We start from the raw sequence: 14,259 nt of genomic DNA, 5'->3' as shown, positions 1-14,259 counted from the left end.
AGCACACCCACACGAAGTTTCCAGTCCTATCTGCTTTCCCTACAAAAAAGTTCCTAAAACTCAAACTGTCACGTTAGTCCTCATTCTCCTGCAATGTACAGTCTTTTCGCCCTTACATATTCTTAATGAGTATTTGCAAAACAGAGTTATCCTAAAGGGATCCCGTGAACTAGGTGACACTCATCTATTCGTACATAGCATAGCACACTCCCTCCTCTAAACCCACCAAGGTTAGAATATACCAGAGTCCATGCCATCAATTAGGGTCCTTCATGCCCTGGTCCCTGCCTCCCACTCCAAGCTCCTATCACTGCCCACCTCATCGCGCACTGTGCTTTCTCTCTCTCTCTCTCTCTCTCTCTCTCTCTGTGTGTGTGTGTGTGTGTGTGTTGAGACAGTGTCTTGCTCTGTCGCCCAGGCTGGAGTGCAGTGGCAAAATCTCAGCTCACTGCAACCCCTGCCTCTTGAGGTCATGCGATTCTCCTGCTCCAGGCTCCTTAGTAGCTGGGATTACAGGTGCATGTCAGTGCCACGAAGCCTGGTTAATTTTTGTATTTATTGTAGAGACAGGGTTTGGCCATGTTAATCAGGGTGGTCTTGAACTCCTGGCCTCAAGTGATCTGCCCACCTCAGCCTCCCAAAGTCTCCCTGTGTTCTTTAAACACACCTATGAACTTTTCTTTCTTTTTAATATTTTATTGCGTTTCTTTTTTTTTTTTCTTTTTCTTAATGAACCTTTCTTTTACTATTGCCTTGCCCAGAATGTCCGCTCTCTAACTTCCTTGCAGGCTTCTCATCGTTCATGTCTTAGTCTGAACATCCTTTCCTTAAAGGCTTCTAGGACAATCCCTTTCTCATGCCTCTCCATACCCTCCCCACTGCCTCAGTCCCTTTATCGGGTTACCCTGTCTTCAGAGTACTTTCCTCTTCTGAGTTTATTTTTTCATGTGTTTATTGCATGCCTCTCTGCTAAAATACAGGCTGCAAAAGAGTATGAGCTTTCTTTTACTGACCATTATTTCCCTGGTACCGGAAGAGTCCCCCTCACATAGTGAGCATGTTCATCAAATACGAGTTGAGTGTTATTATCTATTCATGTGAGTAAACATGGCTGTGTGCAAGATGACACACCTTTACACGTGGAGTACTCTATCCTCTCCACCTACTTTGATCACTGGGCTTTCAAAAAGTCAGCTCCTGTTACAGTGGAGGGGGCAGTAGTGAGTTACATGCTGTTTGCTTCTATACAACATATGATTTATGAGCCTTCCTTGGGTAACCTTATACTTCAAAATAGCTTGAATTCCTATCCTTCTTGTTATGTTTTATATGTGTTTGAATACAGTGAACTGTAACATGATACAGTTGTGTGATCTTAACACACCATTCTCCATTCTGCTTTTGGCAGCTGTTTGATGGCGTGGATGCAAAAGAACTGAATGTACAGTGGCTCCGTTCCCAAATAGCAATCGTTTCTCAAGAGCCTGTGCTCTTCAACTGCAGCATCGCTGAGAACATCGCCTATGGTGACAACAGCCGTGTGGTGTCGTTAGATGAGATCAAAGAAGCAGCAAATGCAGCAAATATCCATTCTTTTATTGAAGGTCTCCCTGAGGTAAGAAAATCTCTGAAATCTTCAATTACAAAGCTGCCAAGTAAGCCTAAGTAGCCACTGGGCCTGCGTGGTTGTGTTTTTTATGAATTTCTTAGATTATACAATTTATTTATTTCCAGAATCTAAAGTTTGACGTAAAACATGAAGTCAGATGTGAAAAGCCAAGTTTGAGATTTTTCATGTGACTATTTTTTCCAAAACCAAAATGTATTAATACTCACTGGATTAACTTTCGCATTTTGTTCTTTGCCTTCTGTCCATCTATGCTGTGGCTGGTCCACACTAGAACCTGCCCTACCATTGGAGTAGCCTCTTCATCTGCCTTCCAGTCTTGCTCCTTTATCATTTTCCTTCCTCACAGCAATCACAGGGATCTTTTAAAAACAAATTAGATCCTATCCGTCCCCTGCTTACAACTGCCTCATGGCTCCCCTGTGCACTTAGAATAAAGCCCAGATGCTCATACGGAGGGGCTGCTGAAGCCTCTGTGATCTGACCCCGCTGTTTCCTCAGCAACATCCTCACCACGCGGTCACTTTGCTGCCGCGGAGCTGGCCTCTCCTGTCTCATGAACAGGCCAACTTGCTCCCCACCTCAGGGCATTTGCATTTGCTGTTTCTTCAGCCTAGACCTCCCTTCTTTTGGCTTTTGCCATAGTAGTGCCTTAAATTTCAAGCCCTTTCAAATGTTACCTTTGCAAAGGCCTCCCCTAAGCATCCTATTTTTAAAAGTCCCCATCACTCATATCCCCTATCACTTTGTCTTCAGGGCACATATTACGGTGTGAAAATTACCCTGAGCACTTAGTTATTTGTTTAGCATTTCCCCTCCCCACTAGAGCGTAAGATCTTTGCCTGCCATTTTATCACTTTGACATCTGTATTGGCTGTGACAACTGGCACAAAATCTCAGAAAAGTCCATGTATCGATGCTGTTGTATCAAAGCTCTTGTAGGTATCAATGTATCAATGCTCTTAAACAATGTTTCAAGAGCAAGCATTGATACAAATCCAAAAACAGTGCACAAACAGGAATAATTGTAACTTTAAGTGCTTATAATATCTGAGTGTTTATATCTACACACACACACATACACACACACACACACACACTAAATTAAAATAGAGATACTTTCATGTAAAGGCAAATTTTTACATGTGACTTTTATCAACTAAGTTTCTATCTCTCTTTAAAGGGAAATAGTAAAGTTTAACAATCAATATATCGAACACTAATAATCTAGAGCTGTGTTCTTTGGTGGGGGCCAATAGTCACCATACTCTATTTTATACTCCTTCCCTTACTAGCTCTTCTCCGTACAACATGGTGCCTATGTCTAGAAATAGGCCATTAAGACAATCTCCCTTACCCTGGTAAGGGTTTGCAGTACTAAATGTATTGGAAGGATTCACATTTTTTTTTAACAAATATAGCGATGCTGTGAATAGCTTTCAACAGCCACTTCCTTTTTAACCACAACACTCCCTGCACTGTTAATTTGTGGTCACATTACTATGCATAATCTTGAGTTTATGTATTGTGAAATGCTGCCCAATTGATATTTGTACCATTTAACTTTTATTCTCTTTTTTCTTTGAGACAAGGTCTCACTCTGTCACCCAGGCTGGAGTTCAATGTTGTGTTCTTGGTTCATGACAGACTCGACCCCAGGTTCACCTGAGCTTCCTGAATAGCTGGGATCACAGGCACATACCACCACGCCTGGCTAATTTTTCCTTTTTTTTTTTTTTTTTTTAGAGATGGGGTTTTACCATGCTGCTTACGCTGGACTCGAGCTCCTGAGCTCAAGCAATTCCACCCACCTCGGCCTCCCAAAGTTCTGGAATTACAGGCATAAGCCACCATACCAGGCCTAACTTTCATTCTTAAATTGTTTATTATCTGTAATACCAGCTACTTGGGAGACTGAGGCATGAGAATCACTTGAATCCAGGAGGCAGAGGTTGTGATGAGCTGAAATTGTGCCACTGCACTCCAGCCTAGGTGACAGAGCAAGACTCTGTCTCAAAAAAAAAAAAAATTGTTTATTATCTTCTATTTATCGTACCAGTTCTCACATTTACCCAAAACTACATGCTGCAAAGATCCATTGTGCTAACTTTTCATAACAGATTTTGAAAACTAAGATGTTATTTCTTGTTAACATTTTTTTAAAGTAGCTTATTTTTCAGTGTTTTAAATTTTAACTTTAATTTACCTTCCTGTCATTGTTCCCCCAAAAACATGTAGAATCCTAAGAAAACCTGGTATCAAAATAAAATCATTAAAAATTTTTAAATCAGATAATTCCTAGAAAAACTACATATTATTAAATGCCTTTGGTTAGTACCTTGGGTAGAATAAAGCTGCCCTCGTAAGCTCAGTTGTCTGGGAAAAAGGAAGAGACAAAACCAGCCATGCATTCCCCAGCACTTCTGGGAACCAAGAACTAAGCTAAATTTCCACCACAGTACAGCAAGGATGTTGTAACTACCCTCATTTCACAGATAAAGAATTTCAATAACTTTCTTAAAGTTGTATAGAAACTGAGCATTTGAACCTGGATTCTTTGTGGTACGCTGAAGCGGGGAGGGGGTTCGTAACCATGGTGGTATTAGGGTTTCAGAGATGGGAACAAAGGTGCCCTTGTTCTTCCCTTCAGAAGAGCAGTCCAAAGCAACCACCGCAAACGTGGAGCATGGCATTGGTGTACTCAGAGTGACACGTAGAAATATGTTATAGCTCACACCTAGGTTTTTAGGGAAGAAAAGTGAACACAAACCTTGTAATTTGTTGCCCTTTTTTTGGATAGAATTAATTTTCTAGACTGAACATAGTGGTTCACACCTGTAATCCCAGCACTTGGGGAGGCCAAGGAGGGCAGATCATCTGAGGTCAGGAGATAGAGAACAGCTTGGCCAACATGGTGAAACCCCATCTCTACTGATAATATAAAAATTAGCCAAGCATGATGGCACATGCCTGTAATCCCAGCTACTCGGGAGGCTGAGGCAGGAGAATCACTTGAATCCAGGAGGCAGAGGTTACAATGAGCCAAGATCATGCCATTGCACTCCATTCTGGACAACCAGAGTGAGGTTCCATCTCAAAAAAGAAAAAAAACAACAATTTTCTCTAGCAAATAAGTGGAGCCCAGCATCTCCTCCAAATATATGGCCACAGTGGCAGTGTGAAAATGGTGGTGCAAAAGTGAAAGAGAAGTTCAGCTCTCCCGGTAACACTCAGTAAGCATAAACTATATACCCATATGTAAAACAGGCATAGGAAAAAAGTCTTCACATAAGACACATTAAGATATTATTCATTTTAATTATCTCCAAGAATTATTTAGCAAATTGAAGTTGTGTCACACTTTGCTTTCTGAGGATTTTTTACCTTTACTACAAACTTTATGGACTGACCTATCTGCCATGTCCTGCTCCCTCAAAATTTACATTCTCTACCTTCCTTTTTGTCACAAAGACACAGGGAGCTTGAGAGGTCAATTAGGAGCTATTTCCAGGAAGAGGTTTTTAAAGGCCTACAATAACAATTATAAAATTAACTAACACAAGAAAATTGATTTAAAAGATATTTTAAAAGAATTAACAGGACTTGGCTTAAGATTGTCTCTGGAAAGTGAGCAAGGGAATGTACAATACACTGAGCAGTGTCACAGAATAAAACACGGATAGGCTTCCCCCTACACACACACACACATTCACACACACGCAAATTGTGTGTGTTTGATGAAAATTCATTTGGTGGCTAAATGATGTAAGGCTATGACATAGTCCTTTATTTATATTTATCCCACTTAGAATAAATAATCAAATACATCTGCACAAAATTCATGTATTTGATTACCAGTTGCTTCCCCAGATCCTTCTGTGGGGGGTTAAATAATATATTGTCTATTAAATATACATAATATATAGTATATACATAATATATGGAATTTTTTCTTCTAAGGTTGAAAAAAATTGGAATTCTTTTTTTTTTTTTTGAGACGGAGTTTCGCTCTTGTTACCCAGGCTGGAGTGCAATGGCGTGATCTCGGCTCACCGCAACCTCTGCCTCTCAGGTTCAGGCAATTCTCCTGCCTCAGCCTCCTGAATCGCTGGGATTACAGGCACGCGCCACCATGCCCAGCTGATTTTTTGTATTTTTAGTAGAGACAGGGTTTCACCATGTTGACCAGGATGGTCTCGATCTCTTGACCTCGTGATCCACCCGCCTCGGCCTCCCACAGTGCTGGGATTACAGGCTTGAGCCACCGCGCCCGGCCAAAAAATTGGAATTCTTAAAAACACATAACTCTAAGAGTTTCGGTAAGGGAGTGTGGATCTGTGTGACAGCTCAAACCAGGAGGGTGCAGAACAATGAGTCACCTTAGAACATGCTGAGTGTAATGTAATGCAGCTACATCATATCTCAGAAATATCCTGCAGGCATCTGGAAATACAAGGCCTGGGACATAGGAGACTCGTGGAAGCAACACTGCCTTGATCGCAAGGATCCTCTGAGACACACCAGGTGTGGTTCTCCCCTAATCCTCACAATGTCACCCAGTGGCAACTCTCAGTCAAGCCACATCCTTAAGTAGGACCTCGACCATTAGACCAACCCTAAAGTCCAACCCAGGTCCTGCAGAGAGTCTCCAGAATGCAGTTGCTTTACGATTAGACTTTGGTGTTCCCTCCAGGACATAGCTGACTTTTCACTCCAGGTTCTTATTAAGGAGCCATTACCCCTTGAGTTTCTCATAAAAGAGGTAATTTCAGGGCACTCACCATCCCAGTGATTGCCAGCAACCTGATTCATATTTTCAGTTGGAGAGGAACTCTGTGGTTCTTCATTAAAAACAAATGTAAAAAATCTTCAGTTTAAATATATGCAAATATTTTTAGGTGGCTATTGAGACAATGTGTATATCCATATTTGTAATCTGTTCTGCTTAACAGCAGGCAAAACATCTGAATTTAGTTTTCATCCAATATGTTCTTTAAACTTACACTCACCTACCATCTAGAGAAGGCCAAAAAATGCAAAGTGATTTCTAAAGTAGTTTTTGTATCTTTTTCAGCTGCCCTAGAAGAATTCAAGCACAATTTAAGCTAGGCTGGCAGAAAGAGCTATAAGCTCATTATCATTCCCACCTCCCTTCCCAATTTTTAGTTTAAGATTTAATCTCCTCATTTAAATGCAAACTTTGCAGTGTTTGGAAATGAATGACAGACACAGTTTCATCTATGGCTCCAAATTTTACAAAATGCATTTTAGGAGGAAGGGGCCCAAGGCCTACTAGTCAGATAAATCACAGAGAAAATAGTGAAAGTCTGTGTTCTTTGTAGACCATTCACTTCAGAGAAGATATGCTTCCTGGGCTTTAGTAATTCAGACATCCATTGTTTGATATAAAACAAGCGTTTTTTATAATAATGTTAAATTGAAAAGCTTTGAGATGATGTGGACACATTTTGTTATAAGGTTATACCACAGGTTCGAGACACCCACTCTGCCCAAAAAGCACTTCCTGAAATCAGTCAGATGTGGAAAGGCAATTCCCTCAAGCTTCTCTAGGTTACCAACACAAAATGAACAGCTATGAATCACATGCTGCATGTGAAATGCTGCTACAAGATTAATCTTTCCACCTATACACTCAGACCAGCTTTCGCAATGGAGCTGATCCATCTGCATATTCTTATCTGGGTATCAGTGGCTTATGTTTCTTAGGAAAGTGCCAAGGGCCACTAGAAAGCAATGTGAAGCCTTGAAAGGAAGCTAAATCAATGGGACAATCTAAAAAGTGGGCAATAAGCTGCTTACCCCAACTGAACAGACCAATTGTGATTCAGAAGACCATGACAGCCTCAAGATTTGTGTAAAATGTTCTTTACCTGAGAGATCCAAGATGGCTGACTACTGGCAGCTCAGGATTGTAGCTCCCAGTGAAAGCGCAGAGAACGAGAGGACACCAGGCTTTGAGACGAATTTTTGTTGCTCATGGACCAGGAGATTCCCAGCAGAGGAGCCCCACAGGTCCCCAGCGCGACTCTTGAGGCTGGCGCAGAGGATTTGCCTGCGCCGCAGCGCGGCGGTTCTCGGTGCAGAGTAAACGGGACTGGGTCCCCTTTTGGTCGAGGTTTGGAGCTCTGGGAAGGCAGAGCTGCCTATTCAGCTGATTGTAAAAGGGACTCAAGAGGGAAGCCAGACCCGAGATTCCCGGGCAGAAAAGCACCAAGAATCTTAACGCTGCTGTTTTGTCTGGCGCAGTAGGTTGCTCAGATTCTGGTGCTGGGAATCAACAAGTTGGATGTCCACTCAGAGACCTAATTTGAAAGTCTGTAATTACAAAAACGACAGGTGGATAAATTTACAATGATGGAAGAAACCAGCGTAAAAAGTCTGAGAATACCCAAAATCAGAATGCCTCTCCCTCTACAGGGGATCACTCTTCCTCATCAAGGGAACAAGGCCTGATGGAGAACAAGTGCATTCCATTAACAGAATTAGGCTTCAGAAGGTGGATAATAAGAAACTTCTGTGAGTTAAAAGAGCATGTTCTAGGCCAATGTAAAGAAACTGAGAACCTTGAAAAAAGGTTTGATGAAATTCTAATAAGAATAGACAATCTAGAGAGGAATATAAGTGAATTAATGGAACTGAAGAATACCATACGAGAATGCCGCGAAGTATGCACAGGTTTTAACACTCGAATTGATCAAGCAGAAGAAAGGATATCAGAGGTCGAAGACCAACTTAATGTAATGAAACGAGAAGACAAGATTAGAGAAGAAAAAGTAAAAAGGAATGAGCAAAGTCTCCAAGAAATATGGGACTATGTGAAAAGACCTAATTTGCATTTGATAGGTGTACCTGAATGTCATGAAGAGAATGAATCCAAGCTGGAAAATATTCTTCAGGATATTATTCAGGAAGACTTACCTAACCTAGTAAGGCAGGAAAATACTCAACTTCAGGTAATACAGAGAACACCGCAAAGATATTCCTCAAATAGAGCAACCCCAAGACACATAATCGTTAGATTCACCAGGGTTGAAATAAAGGAGAAAATTCTAAGGGCAGCTAGAGAGAAAGGTCAGGTTACCCATAAAGGGAAGCCTATCAGACTCACAGCAGATCTCTCAGCTGAAACTCTACAAACTAGAAGAGAGTGGGGGTCAATATTCAATATCCTCAAAGAAAAGAATTTTCAACCTAGAATCTCATATCCAGCCAAACTAAGCTACATAAATGAAGGAAAAATAAAATTTTTCACGAACAAGCAAGCACTCAGAGATTTCATCACCACGAGGACTGCTTTACAAGAGCTTCTGAAAGAAGCACTACACACAGAAAGGAACAACCAGTATCAGTCATCCCAAAAACTTACCAAAAGGTAAAGAGTATCTTCATAATGAAGAATCTATATCAACTAATGGGCAAAATAGCCAGTTAGCATTAAATGACAATATTAAACTCACAAATATGAATATTAATCCTAAATTTAAATGCATTAAACGCCCCAATCAAAGACACAGACACGCAAATTGAATAAAAAGTCAAAACCCATCGGCATGCTGTATCCAGATCCATCTCATAAGCAAGGACACACAAAGACTCAAAATGAAAGGTTCGATGAAGACTCACCAACCAAATGGAGAGAAAAAAACAAAACAAAACAAAACAGTTGTAACTTTCATCTCTGACAAAATAGACTTTAATAGTAACAAAAACTAAAAGAAACAGAGAAGAAAATTACATCATGGTAAAAGGATCAATGCTACAACAGGAGTCAATGATCATAAATATATATGCACCCAATATAGGAACACCCAGATACATAAGACAAGTTCTTAATGACTTATAAAGAGACTTGGACTCCTGCACAATAATAGCGGGAGACTTTGACACCACATTGTTAATATTCGACGGATCAACGAGATAGAAAATTAACAGGGACATTTATGATTTGAACTCAGACCTGGAACAAGTAAACTCAGTGAATATTTATAGAATTCTTCACCCCAGGTCCACAGAACATACATTTTTTTTCAGTATCACATTATACCTATTTTGAAAGTGACCACATAAATGGAATTAAATCACTCTTCAGCATTTGCATAGCATTTCACAGATTTAAACGAAATATTGGTTGGCTGTTTGTTATTTTCTTCCCTTATTCCTTCCTGTCTCCACTGTTAAGTATAATTATTGGCATAAAAGAGGTTTTTTAATACCTATTTTTAGATTGCATTCCAGCCTGGGCAATAGAGCAAGACTCCTGTTCTCTCTCCCTCTTTCTCTTTCTTTCTTTCTTTAAAAAAAATAATAATAATGTCTGTAAGCCAGTGTCCTGACCTATTTCACCCATGTCCCATGAGTTTATTTAAAAAAAAAAAAAATTTTAGGCCGGGCGCGGTGGCTCAAGCCTGTAATCCCAGCACTTTGGGAGGCCGAGGCGGGTGGATCACGAGGTCAAGAGATCGAGACCATCCTGGTCAACATGGTGAAACCCCGTCTCTACTAAAAATACAAAAAATTAGCTGGGCATGGTGGCGCGTGCCTGTAATCCCAGCTACTCAGGAGGCTGAGGCAGGAGAATTGCCTGAACCCAGGAGGCGGAGGTTGTGGTGAGCCGAGATCGCGCCATTGCACTCCAGCCTGGGTAACAAGAGTGAAACTCCATCTCAAAAAAAAAAAAAAATTTTTTTTCCTTTACCCTTCCAGGAAGGGAAACACTGGAGAAATTGGGTTATTAGTAAGCAGGGGAACTATGGAAACACTGTCAAGTGCTAAATGTCACCATTACTATTTTGTGGCCTGAAAAGGTGAATAGACTGTTTCAAGATGCCAACCTAACTTATTTCCAGGAAGATGCATGTACCACTGAGAATCCCATCACAGCAACTGTAAGGATGTGCCCATAGAGGCTTATGAGCAAGAGCCAAAGCGAAGAAACCTTATAATTTCCTTGTTGTTTTTAATACTGTGAATCATTTTAACCTGAAAATAGTAGATAATGTAACTTAATGGAAAAGGATTTGTATTTACTATGAACTTGTTTCTTGCTAATAATTTTTTTCTTATGCTTTAATTTGAAAACTTTCTTTGTAGAAGCATAATGGCAGAGGTCTGCTGTCTGTGGTCAGATTGGATATGTAAAGGAGATGGTAGTGTTTACTGCTGCTTTAGCATTTATTTGCAACAAAGCCAGAGAATAGATTTCAACATTTGTTGGGACACAAATTTTCAAGAGTAGCAAAATTTGAAATATTTAGATGGTTCTCGCCCACAGTAGCCATGCTAATTTAACTAACCAAGCCTCGCTTTCTTAATTGCATGCTCCTGTAATAGAAATACAACACACAAGTTGGACTGAAAGGAACACAACTTTCTGGCGGCCAGAAACAAAGACTGGCTATTGCAAGGGCTCTTCTCCAAAAACCCAAAATTTTGTTGTTGGATGAGGCCACTTCAGCCATTGATAATGAGAGTGAGAAGGTAACATCATTTTCTTTTGTCTCAGAATATAATACCAAATATGTGCATGCAGTAACATGGAAGAAACCAAGGTAAGTTTGGAAAAACAAAGGTCTGGAAAGAATTGCAGTTCTAAGGTCACCAGTTCTAATTAAGGTTTTGGCCTTTACATAAAGGTCAGTAGGTGGTGCGGAGGTGGGAGAGAGTAGAGACAGAGGGAATCTCATGTTCCAGAAGGTTTTCTCACTCAAAATGGTCTCATTATCAAAAGTGGACCAATATTTGAAATGTTCTTTCATTCAAGGAAAGAGCCCAAGAAAAATAACTTTTCAATTTTACTATTATTCCAGTGATGCCAAACAAATTAATAAGGTAGTCTGTATGGGTAAAAGAGTAATCTACACTGCAGTGTCAGAGCCTGCGAGTACCTTCTATAGACTTAGCCTAGTCTGAGCAGGAAACAAGGAAACAAACGGACACATGAGAATGTACTTGCACAGCGAGCTTCTTCGGCTGTTTAATTTTGCTATGTCCTTGTCCCCTAGGAATTTCTTGCACATGTAGGCTCTTATTTAGTAAATGAACATTGGTTAAATAAATGATAATTATTAATATTTAAAGATTATGCTTTACATGCTATTATCTCAGTCCTCACAACAACATGACGAATGAGCTTCTTATATTAGCATGCCCATTGTACAAATTAGCACACTAAGGCTTAGAAAGATTAAGTAACTTTTCAGGGCTGGGCACGGTGGCTCACGCTTGTAATTCCAGCACTTTGGGAGGCCGAGGCAGGTGGATCATGAGGTCAGGAGTTGGAGATCAGCCTGACCAACATGGTGAAACTCTGTCTCTACTAAAAATACAAAAAGTAGCCGGGCATGGTGGCACATGCCTGTAATCCCAGCTTCTCAGGAGGCTGAGGCAGGAGAATTTCTTGAACCCAGGAGGCGGAGGTTGCAGTGAGCCGAGATCACTCAATTGCTCTCCAACCGGGGTATAAAAAAAAGAACCCAACTAAAAAAAAAAAAAAAAAAAAAGAGTAAGTAACTTTTCTAAATTCTAATGGAGGGTATCTGCCCTAAAGGCCCAGGCATGGGCTCCACATGATCACTACTTGTAGATGATATTATTCTTGAATCCCAAAGTGACGGTGTGTCATGAAAAAAAAAAAAAACAACTAACTTTTGGGATCAGACATATCTGGGCTGTAATCCTCAATTCATCAGCTACTAGCAGTATGACCTTGGTCTAACCTCAGTTCAGTTATCAGAAAAATAAAAAATACTATCATTTTATGAGGTTACTGAAAGAATTTAAATGAGATAGCCATCTTGGGAACATTTTATACATTCCACAAATATTGGTTTTTACCCTCCATTCCCACTTTCTAAATAGCATCATAACCACATTGATGCTATATAGAAATGAGATGCTATGTTAACAGGGCAGCTCTACAGCTAAAACCTACCAAAACCAAAACAAAATCTATGTGAGAAAATTAGGTAAATAAATTAGACAATTCTACTTAGGTATGATACTTAGAAATACTACTTCCTGACTTTCAGTTTAGAACTACTCAAAGAAATAATAGTAGAAATTTGAGTAGTATTAGAACTACTTGAAGAAATTGTAGTAGAAATACTACTATAATTCTACTTAGAAATGCTCCTTCCTGGCTGCATTTAGAACCACTAACATATAAACAACTATTTCATTTTTATTCATTCTCACAATTCCTGTCTTACTTAATTTATCTGTAGTTAATTTTTCTAGACTTCTAGACTTCTGTTGAGTAGGGTGAATATTTTACAAGTAGGGCAATTCCTTTGGAGACAAGCAAATAAAGCAAAGAATGTTATTACATTACCTTAATTGATTTGACTTAGGCAAGTTTACTAACATCTAACTCAAACTGGCAATCACAGGTCTTTCTCTCTTCAGGTGGTTCAGCATGCCCTTGATAAAGCCAGGACGGGGAGGACATGCCTAGTGGTCACTCACAGACTCTCCACAATACAGAACGCAGATTTGATAGTGGTTCTGCACAATGGAAAGATAAAGGAACAAGGAACTCATCAAGAGCTCCTGAGAAATCGAGACATATACTTTAAATTAGTAAATGCACAGTCAGTGCAGTGATGCTGTTGAGGTAGTGCCTATTTTGATGTTTGTGTAATGCAAAGAAGGAGTACTTAGTAATTACTTGGCAAGCTTTTATCTCTTTCATTGTATATATCAATACCTAGAATCATACTACTCAAGTACATATGTTCTGTTCACACACGATCTGCACTTCAGATTTTTAAAAGAAAGCAAAAATGTGTTTATTTCATGTAAGTGAAATAATGCTTTTATCTCTCACTTTATAAAAATATGCTAGCACATTTGCTTGTAAAGTAGTTTCCTACAGAGTGAATTTATTTTCCCATCAACTTCTGTTATAAATTTGGAAATATGTTCCGAGGGGGAATATTATCCAGTTTACCATGTTGAAGTTTTTAGCAAAGGGAGTCTAAGATATAGTGGGGCCTATGGCATTGCAGGGAGAGTGTCTTTAACTAGGAACTTTGTTTTTCAGCATATATTAAGAGTATTTTGTACTAGTCCCTTTTATCCAGATCATAGAGATTTTCTCATATTACGTCTCTCAATATTTCTCTCAATAAGTATTCACTATTTCTCAAAATTTTCTTCTATTTTATTGTTGTATAAGGAATAAAAAGGATTATGATATAAAATTTCTGGGAGAATTAGGTAGCTATGTCCTACTTCACCAGTAAGTGAAGTGCCTCACATGAGCCATCCTAAAGACTTCATTATTCCAAGCTTTGAGTTAGGCAGAATAAATCACAGGCCTGCCTGTTTATGAACACTTACCTACTTAAAATAAGAGCTACTCACAAGGTCAAGAGATCGAGACCATCCTGTTTAACATGGTGAAACCCTGTCTCTTCCAAAAATACAAAAATTAGCCAGGCATGGTGGCGCACACCTGTAATCCCAGCTACTCGGGAGGCTGAAGCAGGAGAATTGCTTGAATCCAGGAGGCGGAGGTTGCAGTGAGCCAAGATCGCGCCATTGCACTCCAGCCTGGGTAAAAAGAGCAAAACTGTGTCTTATTAAAAAAAAAAAAAAAAAGAGCTACTTTT

The 14,259-nt window shown here is 39.8% G+C and overlaps 1 protein-coding gene across 1 annotated transcript in view; it reads left to right on the top strand.

Moving 5' to 3' along the window:
- Positions 1 to 14,024, top strand: part of ABCB5 (ATP binding cassette subfamily B member 5) — a 123,780-nt gene extending 109,756 nt beyond the window's left edge. Inside the window, exons 25-27 of the mRNA XM_032287027.1 lie at positions 1,409 to 1,615; positions 10,979 to 11,125; positions 13,052 to 14,024. Coding sequence (XP_032142918.1) covers positions 1,409 to 1,615; positions 10,979 to 11,125; positions 13,052 to 13,249 — 552 coding nt within the window. The 3' untranslated portion in view covers positions 13,250 to 14,024. The remainder of the gene's footprint in view (positions 1 to 1,408; positions 1,616 to 10,978; positions 11,126 to 13,051) is intronic.
- Positions 14,025 to 14,259: the final 235 nt, after the last annotated feature.

Source organism: Sapajus apella, unplaced genomic scaffold, assembly GCF_009761245.1.
Source record: "Sapajus apella isolate SASKATOON/1434 unplaced genomic scaffold, GSC_monkey_1.0 scaffold19, whole genome shotgun sequence".
In the NCBI taxonomy this organism is placed as follows: domain Eukaryota; kingdom Metazoa; phylum Chordata; class Mammalia; order Primates; family Cebidae; genus Sapajus; species Sapajus apella.
Note: the sequence above shows the minus strand (reverse complement) of the source record. Positions and strands in the feature narration are given on the sequence as shown.